Consider the following 18808-nt stretch of genomic DNA (forward strand, 5'->3'; position numbering starts at 1 on the left):
CTCGGCCTAGCTTCACTCTAACTGGAAAACGCCTTCTTGCTGATTCCACGGTACAGTGGTGGAACATTTAGTTTTCTAATTCTAGGTGAAGCTACTAAGGTGAAAAGTAAAATTGATAAAAGACAAGTGGAAAACATTGGATGCCAGGCTGTGTGATAAGAGTTCTTATATAATTAGTTCCTTAAAACACTCAAACTACTTCATGTCAGTTTATTGCTTTGGTTTAACTGATTAAAATGCATATATTATAGCCTGGCATCAGCTATCCTACGCAGTGGTGAATTTATTGCTCACATATATTTTCAGAAGCCAGAACAAAATATACCATCTGTAGTGCCTGATTAAAGGCTAATGTTGTAGCTGAAATGCAAGGAAAGTAACTTGACTTAAACATGGACTTTACACCATTGGATTCAGCTTGAACTTTTTCATCTTTAAACTGGTTTGGATGAATCGAGAAGTTCCACTTCACACACTTTATTAAAAGCACTATTTGAAACACTTGCCAAAAATAAAAAAATAAATAAAAAAGCTACGAAAAGGAGTTTTCTTGAAAGTTTATTTTGTTTCACTACATAAAATTACAAGAACTCTGTTCCATCAGAAACACCAGTGTTATACAATGGCTCTGAGTCCACAGTGTCAGCACTGAAGAGAAACTAAATCCCCCTTCATCCCTACAGGACCCCAGGCAGCATCATACACACACCCCCTCCCTGCAACCCTGCACGGGATGTCCTGAGAGAGGGCCAGGATAGCTTCTAACCAACTGGGCCCAATACTGTGCAATGCTTAAACTGCTGTCTGTCAGATCCTTAGTAGTCTTTTACTGTACACTGAATGTGCTTACTACAGCATCTAATCTTCTGTATACAGTTCTGTATACAGTAGTTAAGGTCATTTGTACAGTTACGGTTGCTGTATTTTAATATTGTATCTCTACAGCCATATTTTCGTAAAATATTGTATTTGATAGATAGTACTGGGTTCTCTGTACAGTGTTGTATTTGCTGACTCTCAGATCACCAACACTATATTACTGCAAGAAATGAGGAATTAATTCAGTGTACTGCACTGTTATACATTAGTTGCCTCTTAGAGCTCCAGCACAAGTTCTACATTATCAGAAATGTGTATTTTTGTAGCAATATAAATCTATTAAAACTCTACATACATTAAAATGCCATCACAATTTCACACAAAATAATGATCAATTATTATATTTATGTATCTTATATCTTATAAGGGTATAAGGGTAAACCTGGATATGGATGGGGAGAGGGTATTTAATGGGAACGAGGTGTCAAGTCTGTCAGACTGGCTAAAACATGCTATGGCCCGTAAACAGTAAGTTGTCTGCTCTGGCAGTTGATACATCTAATTTCCATGTTCCAATTTTATAATAACTTTCTTAGCCACCTACACAAAAATACTGCAAGTTGCCAAGATTACATTGTGAAACGTGTTTCAAATAAATTAAATGGTTTAAAAAATATTGGCTCCAGATTCATGAGATGTCGAATGAAATATGATCATAAACATCCAAATAGCTTTTACTGTAGTTGTGCTTTGAAAAAAAAATAAATAAAAAGGTCTCAAATTCACAGTGGGTTACGGTGAAATGTGGTGCTGTACTACTGGGACTTCTAACGATCTGAGTCTGTGATTTAAATAAACTCACAGATAAAGCCAGTTGTTTTCAGTCAAGCCAGTTAGTCTAGAGCTGTCTGCACTTGTATAACTAGGAGATTGAAACGCTGTCTCATTAGTGAAGGTGCAGTATAAATGCATGGTGACCTTTGCAGAAGGTGGGACTCAGTCAGGTTTAGGATTGCCTATCCCCAGCTGTCCCAGTGACATATGACCCCCACACGCACGCACAGCCAAAATATTATCTTGATATCTTTTCCCAGCGCCAGATAATATTTCTTGATTTCTTATTTTCTCAAAGTTAACTTTTCTTTTGGCACCAGGGAAAGATAACACTTGTAATACTATTATTCTTTCAAACAATAATAATAATAATAATAATAATAATAATAATAATAAACAAATCTTTTTATGTCTTTTTATGTAGTACACACCTGATCCTCTCCTTGTGGAAATCGATAAAGGTTACATACGGGGATGCATTAATAGCCATGCACTTTTCTCAAAGCAGTAGAAACAAGAAAAAAAAGAACAAGTAAATGACACCCTGTTAGCTACTGAAGTCCGAGGGGCCACCAAGAAAAACCTGCCAGCCGTCCTAAAATCCTCCCTAAACACCCGTTTCCTAGTAAGCCTATTGACAGTTGTTTACAATGCACAGCAGCACTAATATAGTGAGATAAGCGGTCCTGTCCTCCACTTCCACATGTCCTCACACCCAGACCTTGTGTGCAGTCTATACAGTCCTGTCTGCAACCTCAAAGGGTTAAAACTCCCTTCACCGCTCCAGGTATGGACCCCTGTCATGCAGCACCGATCTGGCACGTTCTGCACAGCTCTGTCTGCTCACCACAGGTGCCTCCCGGTGTAGTTTGGCGGGGCAGAAGGGATCTGCAGAGAGAAGACAGACCAAGTCAGTGGGTTTTGCTGGAGAAAGGTTAATTTTGATCCATATCATATGGAAATAAATATATAATACAAACAAAATAAAGCGACAGGTGACTAGCAATTGGAATGTATATCCAAAATGTACTGCATATGTTTTGTTGGCTAAAAGACCATTGGCAAGAGGTTTTTCTATATATTAAACCATGTTCTAAATATACTCTAACTACCGTATATATTGTAAATAACAATAAGTATATTCATGTGTTAGGTTTTTCAGATACAGTATTTTTTTCCCTGCGAACTCTGAAGACCAGTTGAAGGCATTAAAGACTGAGACTGGTCCCTCCCCCAGTAAAAGGGTGTTCCATCACCAGTAAGAGGAAGGGTGCTCCCTCCCCCAGTAAGAGGAAGGGACTCCCTTCCCCAGTAAGAAGAAAAGGCTTCCACACCCAGTAAAGGAAGGGTGCTCCCTTCAGTCCAGGGCAGGTTTAAGACAGGCTCGTTGGGTAAGGTCACATTGCCACTGCTGTGCTATCACTGTCCCTGCTCTCTGGATACATACAGCAAAGAGGACTTCAGCCTCCAGTCTGACATCGGGTATGGGTTTAAACAGAAAAACAATTATTGGAAAAGAGGTTTCTCGGTTGTCCTTCACAACAATAACACCAAAACGAAGAAGAGTTTGGATAATGACCCAGGGGCCAATCGTGGAGAAGGACCAAGGGGCCAGCCTTGGAGAAGGACCCAGGGGACTGCCCTGGAGAAATGGCAGTCTTGGGGAAGGACCCAGGGGGCAGCCTTGGAGAAGGACCCAGGAGGCAGCATTCAGCTGCTGCTTCTCCTGACAGCAGTGGAATCCACCCCATCTCCACCCTGATGGAAACCAGCAGCTGCTGTGAGCAGATTATAGGAGCAGACTCAAGCAGGGATGAAATATCTGGATGTGACTGGGTGTGTAGGCTTGTGTCCTCCTGTGCAGAATATAGAGACTGACTCACTCTGAGAGATGCAGTGCCTCCTTCCTCATTCTTTTCCATTTTTATGTTATGGGTAAATCCACACGAGCATCTCCACTAGCATACAGTTGTGCCCCTAAGATTTGTAAGACTCCTTATAACTTACAAAACTTAACAGCACTATAACATGAATAAAGCAAAATCAAGCCTAAAGCGAAATGAAAGAAGCATGCATAACCTCTAAAAAACTCAATCACAGATTCTAAACGAGGTTTTTCTCTGGTTAAAGCAGCGTGATGCATGGTAAATGCAGAGTATGGGAAAAGCATTGCAAACGTCACCACAAATGGTGCTGCTAACACTTAGATACGCAAAAAATGTTTTTAAACAGTATAGCTATGATTTTGATGACTGTTTGAAGTTATAAGAATCATTTAGGCTTGGTGGTACAGTAGTTACTTAACCTTGTGCTCTGTCCAGATGAGATGTTAAACCAAGGTCCTATTGTAAGCGACTCTGCAGAAGCAGTTGTGATGCAGAGTTCACCCAGAGTCTCTGTAAGTCGCTTTGGATAAAAGCATCTGCTAAATGACTAATTAACAACAATAATGAGTCACTGAGTGCGTGTTGCCACCCTGCAGTACTCACTGTGCCCCCGTTGAGCAGCACGGCCATTTCGGTGGGCTGGTACACATTGCTCCGGAAAGGGGCGCTGGGGCGGAGGCCCAGGCTGCCATTGCGGTGCCCCCCCGCCCGGAGAGCTGAGGCACAGGAGAGAGGACATGGGACAGTTCAGATCAACAGGGTGAGCCAAGCAAACCTCCCGGACAAACAGCCAGTCAGAGCGGGTGTCACACAGTCAAACAGGGTTCTTGCATTTAGTCTGTTACTGTATTTAGATATCAACATTATACAGAATTAGTATATTTAAAGTACACCTACAGTGTATACATTTCAAATATGCTGTATTATTAACTTAAGACACCGATTATTTATAAATAATATTATATATATATATATATATATATATTTTTTTTTTTTTTTTGGGTAATTTTTAGTTAAATACAGCTATGGCCACAAGTTTTGAATCCTCCTCATAGAATGAACTAATCTTGCTTCACAATGTTGAATAAAACCTACTGAATAATGTTACGTTAACATGTTGATTTACATACCACTTTGCAGCTTTCCATACAGTTAACTGAAATTAATGTGATGTTCAAGAAAAGATCAAAATTTGGTACATTGAATATGTTTTTATTTATTTATTTTTAAACTGTGTCTCAATCCTAAAATTCTAGGTGATGCAAAATGTTTGCCCATAGCTGTATATATCACAAGATGACCATTTCCTGTCACCCCCATCCACACTGTATCCCTTACAAACTTTGGTTATATCAATTTAAATTACAGACAGGCCAAATATATATTCTAAATCCCATCTGAAATCGTATCAAACCCACTTGCAATATGGAACATATTACTGTACACAACAGGACAGAACAGTGCAACACATTTTGGAAACAGGAAGCTGGTCAACAGGTTGTTTTTCCTATTTTTCCATTATCCTGCTCCTGTCTCCAGAGCCCCCCCCCCCCCCCCCCCCCCCCCATATCTGCTGCTATCCCCCATTTCAGCTGCTAACCGTCATCCATGGAGAATGCATTTAGAACCATATTAAACTTGAGAGGACCTACCTAAATTTTTAATGGTGAGCAGGTGTAGTGCAGTGATTAGTCAGGCTTTAGGTGCAACATTATTATTCATATTTTTCTAAGCTAATCTGGCCTTTAATACAGTCTCTGTACTGTTTGCCTAGAGAAATCATTCAGGAAAGGTTACTGGGCTAAATTTAAAAAGGTGAAATTAAGTCATAAAACTATAAAATTACACTAATTAAGTTAGTTATTTAAGTGGCTTGGTACTAGTGTAACTAGTTTTCCCTGTCTTCTTGTAATGCAGGATTTTGGGACAAAATTAAATACGGATTTGGCATAACAGAACTGATCCCTACTAGAGATCGACTGTTTAGACATTATATTCTTTGTTCTACTGAACCAGTCTACCAAAAAAGTCAATTACTTTCTATTGTAGAACCCTTGCGTATGGTTAGGTTAAAGCAGACACAGTCCAAGGTTCTGTTATGCACATCTCTCCCTGTATACCTGCGCTGTGCTCGTCAAAGGAGAAGGCCTTGTTCTCCACAAAGGGCCGGTGGGGCAGTGGGACCTCATCGTCGAAGCAGGTCTCGCGTAGGCGCGGGGGGAGCTGGGAGGTGTCGAAGTAGTCCGGGGCGCTGGGCGGAGGAGCAGGCAGGACGGAGCAGTGCACCTCGGGGATGGCGTGGAACAGCAGGAGCACCCAGCCATTAGCAACCAGGGCCACAGCCAGGCCGGGGTCGTCCCACACAGGGGACCTGCCCAGTGCTGAGTTGCCATAGAGATAGAAGCTGGCCCAGGCAACCCAGAGCAGTACAGAGAAGGAGGAGGCCAGGATCAAGCAGACGCCACTGCGCTTCCACTTCCGGAACTTCCCACAGAGCGAGAAGAGACTCAGTGCCAGCGAGGTGGCCAGAAGGACCACGACGTAGCTGCAGGCCAGCGTGAAGTCCACTGGCTGGTAGTCGCAGGCTTGCTTCTCCTCCCGGACCACCGTCAGGACGAGCCACTCCGTGGCAATAATCACCTGCACCAGCGTCAAGCTCAGAGCCACACAGGAGAGCTGCCAACCTCCAGGGCCCTTCCCGTGGCGCACCAGCCTCCGCAGACGCCAGCCCTGTGCCAGGAGGCAGGAGAAGCAGAGGGCGAACAGCACCCCCCAAAGTGCGCGGCGGGCAATGCACACCTCCTTGTCAGGCTGGATGATGAAGGTGAAGCTCAGGCCAAAGAGGCCCAGGACCCCCAGGAGCAGCAGCAGCAGCAGCCCTACTGGGCTCCTCTTGTCCTGCTCTGTGATGAAGGGCAGACGACCCAGCAGGATGAGGGCCAGCAGCAGGGCAGTCAGCGCTCCTGCCCCCGCCACTGCCTCCAGCACGATGCCCCACACAGCCTCCAGGTCACACAGGCCAGCATAGCGGGGAGGCAGGTCCAGGCCACAGCCCCGCGGGGTGCTGGAATTGTGGGAGGATCCGCCCTCCAGCAGGGAGAGCAGGAGCAGCAGAAGAGGGGCTGTCCATCGCACACCCAGCACCATGGCTACAAGGGGAAGCACACACAACACATGTTTAACTATCACAATTATCATCAGGGTCAGCTTATTCTACAAGATGCAGGGAGTGCTGTAGTCAGGGTTGTTGTTAGAGTTAGTGAATGCTAGGGAGGGGAATTCTCCAACATGGGCTGGTGCTTTGAACACTGCTGAACTCAAAGACTGAACTTCAGTGTTCGAAGGAATGGGGAATACAATGTTTAGCAAGTTTATAGTTTTCTGTGACATTTGAAATGTTTCAATGTGGTTTTTTTTAACCATGTTTTATGGAATAATACAATTGAATATAATAAAATTGTCTATAAATAAATAAATAAATAAATATAATTAAACCCTTCAGTTGTTTTTATAAGAAACAAGCGGGTACCCAGGCAACTAAAACCAGGGAGAGAATTTGAGTCACTTGTTTAGTTGACTTTTGATGTATCCATGGCAGCATAGAACAACAGTCAGAAACTGACCCTCCCCACCTGTGTGTGTGTGTGTGTGTGTGTGTGTGTGTGCTCAGCAAAAATATAAAAGCCATCTGTCTCAGCAAATAATGAATCTTAAAGACATTATACAGGCTGAAAGACTTGGTAGGAATATGGTCACACATACATGGGAATAATGGTACCACAGTAGTATAACATTTTCCTAATTTGAAATAGCAATAATGTGCCAATGCTGTAAAACAAATATCTGCATCAGTGTTTTCTGACCATTGTCCAATATCTGTCGCAATGTTGTATTCTGTTAATGGCTATGCTGTTTTTTTTAGGGCAATATAATAGCATTAAAAATAATACAAAATTCCAGCAAGGGATGTCCCCAGTAAGAGCAACACAAATCTTTGTGTGTGTCAGCCGTGTGGCAGCTGGCTCTGACAACACTAACAATGGACTCATTCAAGACCACACCTCGTCCAGTCCTGTTTTTTTCCTGTTTAAATCCGGACAGATCTGAAAGGTCATTGTGTAAAACCGCTTCCATTTGTTCTGGAACATAAACAGAACAAGCTGGGCACGAGCGGGTGGGAGTGAATGGGACAGAGAGAGCAATGTGCTGTCTGACAGGTCAGCCCGGAGGAAGAGCCACTGCCGAGGGGAAAGGAAAGAAACTGGAGTCAGCCAATCCGGTCTTTCCAGCTCTCCCCTTTCATATCAAACGCAGAGCATGAGGCAGCATGACAGTGATCAGGAATCATCATACCCCCTCTCTTCCACCACCAGTCTCTTAACATCCTCAGATTTATTGATTTCATTTACTTACTAAAAGTAGTCATACTGTTGCTGTTCATCACAATGATTACCAAGGGGTCCACGCATGTATAAAACAACAACATAAATGCACAGCGCCTTTTACTTGCCGTATATGAAATCTGTATCTCAAAGCGGCTCTGAGATCAGGTCTTTTAAGATTTGGAAAGAATATATTTTTGTTTCTTTACGTTTTTCTTAATGCAGTACATTCACACCTTGCAGTCAGCCCCTAGGTGTACATTCATAAAGCAGCACACCTGCAATGCAAGCTCGCGGTAGCTACAGTACAACTTCTACATTAGGTTGAGCTGTCTTAATATACCAAATTGATACGGTCCTGTTGTGACTCTGCAGCAGCTGTTGATACATAGTTCACCCCCTGGTTTCTGTAAGTCGCTTTGGATAAAAGCGCCAGCTAAATGACCAATTAATAATAATAATAATAATAATAATAATAATAATAATAATAATAATAATAATAATAATAGCTCCCCACACAGTTTTAAAAAGTTTTTAAATATTTCAGCAGGTTGTTACATATCGATAAATGTTATCAAATATATTCATAGGATAAAAAGATGCTGATGTTAAAAGCTTATTCTGCCTCCCTGCACATGTTCATCTTTGGCAAATATTCAGATTTGAAACATGCTTGTTGACCATGGGGCAAGAAAGCAGCAGTGTAAACAGTCACAATGTAAGGTAAAACATGCACATGGGGACAGCATGCTGTGCAGATGCAACACTATGGATGTAAGGTAAAACATGCACGTGGTGACAGCATGCTGTGCAGATGCAACACTATGGATTCTGAAGTCAAAATAAAAAACTGAAAAAAACACTAAAACCAAGGGACCCTTTAATCATGTTTCCTTATTAAAAGCTTTCCATAGTAAGTGTGTAACAGCGTAATAAAACATAGTGAAAATATATTAAAATACAGTTAAACACTGAGAGGTACAGTAAAGCATATTAAAAAACATAAACTATGGCAAACAGTAAAAACCACAGTAAAATTACCTTGCCATTTTTTTTGGTTGAAAACCTTATTATGCTTCATCTTACTGTCCCTGACTTCTCCCCTCCCCTTTCAGATACATATATAGCTGTGTACAGGGGCAGTGAACACGTCTAAAAGGTGAAGCTAGGCTTCTCATAAGCACCTTAGCTGATATTGTGGGTTAGCAGACCAGCAGCAAAAAGTCAAGGTTTAAACACTAGCCAGAGATACGGTTGTCTCACTGTACACTTTATAATCAGTATTCAAATGAAGCCCTCCAGTATTTCAGCAGGTCAGGGGACAACCCACACAAGAGTAAATGTATGAATTAATTCTACAGGTTACATGAATTACCTGACCATTGCACTGTAAGAGCAGGGTTGGAGGAGGCAGTGGGTTGCAAATGCACATGAACCCATTGGCAGCTGGGTTCCATTTATCAGTTACTGGTTAAATAGGAGAGTGAAGTGTATGTCAGGGGCTGTCCATCCTACTACACCCAAGTTTCAAAATGTTATTTCGTAGAGTAGTCACTCTCTCCTTGCTATCTGAGAGAACATGCGTGTTATTCTGATATTCTACTGATCACTGTATAGACAGAAAACACATTTAGAATTATTTTGTTTGTTTTGTCTATTAGTAACAGTCTTTGTGAGCCACCAGACAGCTAGCTAACACGTACCCGGAGCTGTTGCCTTGGGCCAGCATGTAAAACTGGATCAACACTGCGCTACAAAGTCACTGAAATTAAATTGCTATCACCTACCACGAGCACTATTGCACGCACCGGACTGGTGACCATAGCAAATATTGTGGGGTGGATAAACGTTTGCTGATTGTTTGGACTGCAATCCCTGTTTTTTTTGTTTTTCTGGGTTTTACACATTGCTGTGTAGAACTTGAAAGTTATTATTTGGTCCCCAGACCAGGGATACAAAATAAAGCACCCTTTTTCCAAAATGGATTACACTTTCCTTCTGTGTGATTATTCTGGCACTGCAGCACCTGTTCATAATCAGCAGCCACTTTGCTACAGTTCCAAACAGACATATTCTGACATTCTACATGAGCTACAAAATAGGCCCTGCCACTGCCAAGGAAGCTTGTTGCCAAAGCAGGCAGCAGGGATAGCCAGCTCTTTCACTGGAGGACATCACAGAAGATGAGTGGAACAGCAGAGTCAGTTTGAAATTTCGTCACGTGTATAGAAAGGGGTTGCAGTACAGCCAGTGTTTATTGCCTGAGAGATGGCCACAGAATACATGGATCAGAGGCACCTAGTTAGTACTGTGTGCAGTTTAGGGTTAAATTGAAGAGAGAAAGGGTAGAGTGGATAGCAGCCTAGCATCATGAGTGAGAAGCAGTGATGTCTAGTGATTGCTATATAGATGAGGAGCCGGAAACAGACTTGATGGAAATGTACAGAGAGGTATAATTACCGTCAGGCAATTACTGTATTGTCACTGGTAGGAGACAGTAGCCTGCAGTAAGGTGAAATGACGGGTGAAAAAAACCACAGCTGTGCAGCTCAATCAGTTTTTCAGAGAGTGGTAAACACCCAGCTTGTCATTTTATGGAGTAAACCTAATCTTAACCACTAGGCCACATTGCCTCACAGTCTCTAAGCTAAAAATACACGGCAACACTGCCACCCAGTCCCTCAGCTCTAACCACTAGACAGGCCTGCCGTCCAGTCTCTCAGCTCTAACCACTAGACCAGCCTGCCGTCCAGTCTCTCAGCTCTAACCACTAGACCAGCCTGCTGTCCGGTCTCTCAGCTCTAACCACTAAACCAGCCTGCTGTCCAGTCTCTCAGCTCTAACCACTAGACCACACTGCCTCCCAGTCTCTCAGCTCTAACCACTAGACCACACTGCCTCCCAGTCTCTCAGCTCTAACCACTAGACCATCCTGCTGTCCAGTCCCTCAGCTCTAACCACTAGAGCAGCCTGCTGTCCAGTCCCTCAGCTCTAACCACTAGACCATCCTGCTGTCCAGTCCCTCAGCTCTAACCACTAGACCACCCTGCTGTCCAGTCCCTCAACTCTAACCACTAGACCAGCCTGCTGTCCAGTCTCTCAGCTCTAACCACTAGACCAGCCTGCCTGTCCAGTCTCTCAGCTCTAACCACTAGACCAGCCTGCTGTCCAGTCTCTCAGCTCTAACCACTAGACCAGCCTGCTGTCCAGTCTCTCAGCTCTAACCACTAGACCAGCCTGCTTTCCAGTCTCTCAGCTCTAACCACTAGACCAGCCTGCTGTCCAGTCTCTCAGCTTTAACCACTAGACCAGCCTGCTGTCCAGTCTCTCAGCTCTAACCACTAGACCAGCCTGCTGTCCATTAGCTCAATTATAAACACTAGGCCACACTGCCTCCCATACAGAGTGGGCCTGCTCTGGGAGCTTGGGCTTTTTGTCACTTGTATAAACACTTCCTTTGCCAGAACGAGCACTGCTCCACAGCACTGCTGCTCCAGCACAGTTAGAAAATGTTTGTAAAACCAGGGCTACAGGCAGCCTGCCTCGGCATCACAGGTGAGAATATTGCTGAATTATTCCAACATTTTAGTAGGGCACAGCTAGCTATAAACAAGCTTAGATACATACTGTATAGGAGGGTTGTTGGGCCCTGATGCTCAAAACTCCCAGAAAATCAGGAGCAGCCATGTTTTAAAAGGGTACCCTTCTGTGTGAGTCACAGCTCAGTGTTCCAGCATGCAGTTATAAAGAAGGACCACTGTGCTGTGAGATGTTAGATTCTATATAATAAAGTCAATTCTATATAATAATGCATTCAATCTTTTCATATATCGACATTTAATATCCCAAGGAACAGGAGTACCAACTCCAGCATCCTGCCTAAAACTCAACAGAGGTCAATAAATCTCTGGCCAGACTTTATAATTAATTAGTAATTAATAATTTAGTAGACGCTTTTATCACAAGCAATTTACAGAGACTAGAGGGTGAATAATGAAACTGCTGCTGCAGTCACAGGACGGAGCACACTGAGGTTAAGTGACTTGCTCAGGGTCACACACAGCGAGTCAGTGGCTGAGCCGAGATGTGAAAGAGGACAAAAAAACATGGATAATTCTCAAGCAAGTATTCAGTTTAAAGCAGGGGTTTTCTATATATATATATATGTGTGTGTGTTCTTGATTTTATTTGTTCACAGTAGATATTATCTCTAAACTACTGTGCATAAATATTTAAATTCTGTTAGCAGTCAAAGTGAAACACAGATAAATAAAAAACACAGAATCTATCACGTCCATACTTTCCACCAGCATGCATGCGTGATTTCGATGGAGTGGATTTCCACTCTGATATATTGGGTGGGTGGAGAAGGGTCTGGTGATTCTGCCTATGAAGAGCTTTCTGTGCTGTTAATTAACTTTAGTGTTTTCAACCTATCATACAACTGAAAACTAATCAGCGAAGCACAAGATTTTCAGCATTTTTTAAAAGTATAAATGCTCCACTAAGCATAAATAATAAATTACAATACTCACACTTTGACGGTTTTTGTTTTATTTACTTGGCGTGGCTGATTTTTTTTTTTTTTTTTTTTTTTTTTTTTAATAACAGCAGTAGCGGTTGGTTGAAATGAATAGATTGTTTACTTGCAAAAAAAAAAAAAGAACTAGGCCTACTGTTTGGTATTCTGTCCTAAACCAGCAGTTTGTCAGTCCCATACTGTTGTGACATAAATTATATAATAAACAAGAAAAAAAGAAATTTGTTAAACACAATATTTTGCCTTTTACTGCAACTGTAGTACCATTCAGTCGATGGAAAATTGTAAAGGGGTACTTAAGCTGAAAACTCCAGATAGCAGGGGTACAGTTTCAAAAAAAGGTTGAAAACCCCTGTTTTAAAGTATTCAGTTTAAAATATTCAGTTTCATTGCCCCTGTAAAAAAGTTTTGGACATCCCTGTGGATCGAACCATCTTTCTAAAAATCAGTTTAATAGCTATAGATTATTTCTTGCCTTTTTGCTTTGCACAAAAAAGACATTGCATTCTAAGCACTGCGCAATGACAGTACATCAGCTGCAGTCTTTAACCTTTACAAGCGTTTACATTCCCAATACACCCGACGACGGCCTGCTCTATAACAAGCCCTCTGTATCAGGTGACACAGTCAGAATGGACTCTGTAAGGAAGCTCTGTTAACACACGCTGTCAGACATGGCTTGACATAAATGGTTGATTCACCTCCCCAAAGCTACTCAGTTCTGTGGCTCTTACATAACCCTTGAGAGCCAGCTCTCTCCAGTCTGACTGCATTACTGCCACTGCTGGGCTACAGTGGCATCCTCTCCTGATAAATCAGTTATTTCCGTGCTGTGTACTGGCATTAACCCTGCCATTGCTTCATGCATTATGACATGCCAGTACATTGTGCATATAAAAAACATCAACAATAAACTCCCCTGTACAGTGACCATACAGTGTGTTTTGAGGTTATACTGCCTTGCATTAACTCATCCACTGAGAATGAATTCAAAAGGTAAGGGTTGGGTTACAGGAAACATGTATAACAATGTACTTAAAGTCATGAGACCATCTTCTTCTGGACCGCTTATTTACATCTACGACATTTCTCAGCATCTATCAAACATGCTCGCCTTTAGGATCGAACAAGACATCAAACATGACCTTATACGACTCCTGCGCCCACGGTCATCAGGTAAACGCGTATACTGTACACGCGTTATTCAACTAAACAGTCAATTTCGTATCACGGAATGTTTACAAAGGAGCAAACCGGAAGGAGCCAACTATCTACAACTACAAATTAAAATGTTATAGTTATGAAAATCACCGGGGGAAACAAAACAACGGTGCCAACCCAGCCTTCCAAACCCAACACAAGGGGGTCAGATTACTCCAGCATAATTAGATGTCGTAACCGAGAGGAATATTCCCAGTTCTCAGTGTGAAATCATTACAGCTCTAGTGGGACAGTAGGTCAATTCGCGCCACTGCTTGATTGTTAATCTTCTACATTAAGGGTAACGCGCTGTTTATAGCAAATGGAAGCAGAAAAAAGCCCAAGAGGCTCGAAATCTGCTTTAGTTACGATATGTTAATTGATCCGTTTATTGAGACAAATTCTCTCAATCTCATACGGGCAGTTCAGAGATGGATACAACACTTTTTAACGTGCATTAACCGATCCTCATGTACTGTGATGCGACGTATTGATTTACTCTGCTATATAGTATCTGATTGGGGGTCACCTTAAAAATAGAATTTATAAACTACACGAAAAGTGGCCAGAGACCGGTAGTCAGGCATCGTTTATAAATGAAGATTTCCATTCCTCGTTGTTTGAATACGTTGCTAATAATACATGTGCACGCGGCAGCCAGACAGACTCTGGACCGGGTGGGTGGCTGCGGGTCAGTGTTTAATTAGAACACTTCTGTTCAATTGTAATGACTGTACTGCGCTTTAAATGTACTAGACTGTCCAGTACATTGAAGTACAGTATAACATAGGACATTGTTCGTGTATTTTAAATACATATTCGCCAACTGAACCCGAATTCAATATATTTCAAATACCTTTCAATATAAATATTATAAGCCGTTTCCAGCAGTCGCCAGACTGGAACTCACGGCTCGATATCAGATATTGTATGTGTATCTTTCTCAATACAATAATAGCATTATGAAAAATATGCATTTATTCCATATTTACCTATTCAGTAAATAACTGCAAGGTGTTCCCTAATTTGTAAAACGTCAGCATTAATTAAAAACAAAAACAAAACCAAAAAAAAAAACGTTCAGAGACATTTGAAAGTTGTAAACTTCAAGAACTTAAATATTCTTGATTTTAGAGAGGTTTCTGTTTGTGTAATGTCATAAAAGTATGTTTTCACACACAAAAAGCGTTTCGCAACCGTTCTATGTTACCTTTAGTATAGTAGAATTAATTCTGAGTTATGTTAATATATATATTATATAAATATATATATATATATATATATATATATATATATATATATATATAAGGTTTATAAGTTTAACGCCACTCTCGCGTGAATAGTATAGCATGCAGAAGAAAAATGAGTTCAATACCCACCTTTAAAACGAAATCTGAGATTCCAGAAGGTTGAAGTCTTCACCTAATGCTACTTATTAGGTGAAGACTTGCACTAATATCCGGTTTGATGTGCAAATCCAGTTACAGTCGGGTGAAAGTCATCAGTAGGTGCACAGTTCTGGTGTGGAGGTCCTGCGACCGACCAGACAGCTGGGACAGCAGAGTTAGTCAGGAAGAATTACACCAGCCCAAGCAAAACACAGAGATATATGAAGTGCAAAAGAGGGCATCGGTCGCCTTGCCTTTCTGACAGACCACTTATCGTGTAGCTTTCTATGTTATTCTATTGTTGAAATAATTACATGCGCATATTCCCCTCCTATAATTTCAAATATCCAGCATCGAATTTCTCCCTACAATCCCTGTAGAATCAACCAAACCCTGATTCAACATCGTTGACTAATCGACTCCTGCGTGCGTGTAGCCCCAAACAGCATTATTTCCTAAAGAAAGAATAGTGCGTTTTGGGGTTCAGCTATTGTTCGCTTTTTTTGAGTCTGCTGTCCCCAAAATAAATCCCAAACGGTTCGGTGCTCCCGTTAGTTTGCCCCTATGGGGCATAGGATGGATGTCAGCTGTATGTAGATTCTAGTCTCTATTGTATTACATAACCTGTGCTTTGTTTTGAAGCTGGCAGATTAGTGATTCATTTTCTACGACTAGGTTGCTGTGTTTTCGCCCCTCTCTGCTGGGCAGTGTGTCCTCACGTTCCTCAGCTGCCGAACTCAATCAATTCACAACACAACGTCACGGACGCTGGCCCCGCCCCTTGACATTATGTGTGTGCAATGTGAGGAAGAGTATGTGTGTGGGTGTATTTTAGTGGGTGGCGTGGTGTCTGTTACTTTGCCTTAGAAAGTGCTTGGTATGAGACTTAAAAAGACCGCAGAATTTAATGTAAATTAATGCAAAGGGTATCAGTACTTACAAAGGTATTTTTTTGGCAGTCCCTGCTTCCATGACATGGTTTTATAATACGAGCTGCATGAATGAAAGTCAGTGTCAGTCACGAAGACAGCAAATCTCACAGCCTTACATATCGGACATATTCGGAGGTCGGTTGGCAGGTGATACTGCATTCAAGGCTGCATGCATTTCCCTGTAGGATTTGAAGATGGTGAGCATTAAGAAATGATTACGTTTCTTAGATGAAGTTTCTCCTGTGTTTTGTGGAGGGTGGTTAATATATTAAATACAAACTGTCATACGATCTAACAAATGTAGCAAATATATAAACTGGATTAATAACATGAAGCGCTGGCAGATTTCAGTAATTCAGTACAGAACGTCCCCTCAGATACCTGTAATGTTTGTTACTTAATAAGAGATGCGACACAGACTTCCAACTGTCCAGTTCACGTTATTCAACTAAAACTTTTTCACTTTTCACATGTCCACTAGATGGCAGCATAATAATTGCAGTGAGTAACTCTTATCGTTACAATACCCATCTACTTTTAAAAAGTTCTCACCCAAGCAACAGACCACAACTTTGCAACAGCAAGGCATGGCAGAAAGCGTAACACTGTAGTAACAAAAATGCTCCATAGCGATTCGAACCCTGTAACTCCTAGCACTGAGTTTGCACTCACCCATACAGAACCAGCTGCAATACGTGCAGACAGAGGGAGACTGATTAACAGCAGTTGGAAACGGATGATCTGCCTCCTAGCAAAGGCTGCATCTTAGGAAGCTGGTTTTCCTGCAGACTTCCCTCCTGGTTGCATGTGGCTGCAGGACCGAGCCCGGGGTAATGGGGGTTGAACTGCACACAGTACGAGAGCACAAAGTGCATGCTGATTTCTAATCTGACAACGACAGACTGTGTTAAAAGGCAGGCTTGCTGATAGCTGAAGTGTTAAAACAGTCTGGAGAGAGATTGAGGGAGAGATAAACACAGAAAGGTAATCTCCTCACACACACACACACACAGCAGCGGCAGGAGTAGACGAGGGAGGAGCTTGTGATATAACAGCAGTACTGCCCGCCTTTGAAAAACCAAATGATAGGATCTACGAAACACTGGCAAGTAACATCGTTATCCAAACACTTAAACTGAGCACCAGCCACTCCCTACTGCCATAATTCTGTTGCTTCTTACGAAAAGCAATCCATCTAGGTTATGACAATAGGATGTACAACATATTTAGTGTTGCTTGTTTTGTTTTGTCATAACTGGAAGCCCTCCTGCAGAATATACAGCTATAGTCAAAAGTTTTGCATCACTATAGAATTAACACATTTTGCTTCATAAAGCTGAATGAAACCTGGTGAATAATGTTACTTTAATATACTGAATTACATCACTTTGTAGTTTTCAGTATACTGACAACTGAAATACTGTATTACTATAATGGCTTCCAGTAGACTTGCAATATCATTTTGTAGTTTCTTTAATTACATGATGTTAAATAAAAGATTTAAATTCTGTTTGTACAGTTTTTTTTTTTTTTTTTTAATTATTGGGATGTTGAGGATCCCACTGACTCCTGTAGAGGAGAAATCACTGGCTTATTTAAGAACTACCAGCATTTTGACCACCCCCCCTCCCCCGGTGCGCTACTGTGATAAAAGCGCTTTGAGATACTGTGGTATGAAAGATGCTATATAAATAAATAAATACTATAGGAATAGGAGATTCTGGCCCCATTCATACACCAGACTGAGAGTCCATAGCCCAGGTCTCTGAGCAGTCTCAGTAATGGGGCTGGATTGTTAAACAGGCGATGTCGCTGTTATTTACAGTACTCCTGCTTTCACTGGAGAGCACTTAGTGCTAATGTGGGTCCAGAGAGTGTTTAAAAAACACACAGGCACTTTGTCAACAGTGTGTCAGGAAACACTGCCCTCATCCTCTTCAGTATAGGCCACAGTTTTTCATGCAGTAGGTGAGAGGGGCTCACTGAAATATTGTAGATGGTGACGGGGGGGGGGGGGGATCATGGCAGTAAGTGGTTTTATGTGTGTCTGTTTTGGGTTTGCCAAAGATTCTTTAAAGTCCAATTGTTATTGTTTGTTTCAACATTCTTGCACTGCATGTCAGTTGCCAAGCAACAAGAATACAAATTCAGTTACCCTATAGTAGTGTAGTTCACTTACAGAATGCATCATACAGTGCTTTTAAATGCTAACGTGATAATGTGACAAGAGTCAGTCTGTTCTACCCTATCCACTCTACATTAAATTATCCAGTGCATTTACAGATATGTTGGTTAAAATCACGTTGTACTAATGACTGGGGTGTTTTTCTTGATCCCCTGAACTAAATAAGGCACAATCTACAACCGTCAAAACTACGTGATTGACATAAACTTCAGTCATGTGACGGTTGTAAATTATTTAGGCATCAAGTTTGAGGTTTTTATGAGAAACAAGAGAAGAGTAGGCTGTTTCAAAGTTGTGTACAGTGATTAAAGAATAGCCTGAACTAGAGACCAACCTGCCCTCTATCTGTTTGTATGCAGGTCTGGGTCAATGAAATCCAGGCTGAGATCAAGTTTGAATGGAAGTGCAGTATATAGTTAACAGTTCAAATGGACGCTGATCAAGTTGGACACAACAGGCCCTGCCATGTGATGCTGTTTGCTCTTTATGCCGATCCCCCATTTGGCTGTGCCTATGAGTGGCTGAGCTGCATGGAGTCTAATTGCTGCAGATAATCCTGAGGCATTATGTGGTCCTGAAGGAGGTATCAAAAGGAGGAATGGATTTGCTATTTCTGGGTGATGGAGGGGGGTGGAGGGGGCT

General features: G+C 41.9%; 1 protein-coding gene across 1 annotated transcript; it reads right to left on the reverse strand.

Moving 5' to 3' along the window:
• Window positions 1–566: 566 nt before the first annotated feature.
• Window positions 567–15796, reverse strand: LOC121331097 (G-protein coupled receptor family C group 5 member B-like). Its single transcript, XM_041278267.1, has 4 exons — window positions 15041–15796; window positions 5660–6688; window positions 4143–4255; window positions 567–2541 (listed from the first exon to the last, which is right to left on the reverse strand). The coding sequence occupies exons 2-4, from the start codon at window positions 6684–6686 to the stop codon at window positions 2497–2499; spliced, it is 1185 nt and encodes a 394-aa protein (XP_041134201.1). The 5' UTR covers window positions 6687–6688; window positions 15041–15796; the 3' UTR covers window positions 567–2496.
• Window positions 15797–18808: the final 3012 nt, after the last annotated feature.

Source organism: Polyodon spathula, chromosome 18 (genome assembly GCF_017654505.1).
Source record: "Polyodon spathula isolate WHYD16114869_AA chromosome 18, ASM1765450v1, whole genome shotgun sequence".
Classification (NCBI taxonomy): Eukaryota; Metazoa; Chordata; class Actinopteri; order Acipenseriformes; family Polyodontidae; genus Polyodon; species Polyodon spathula.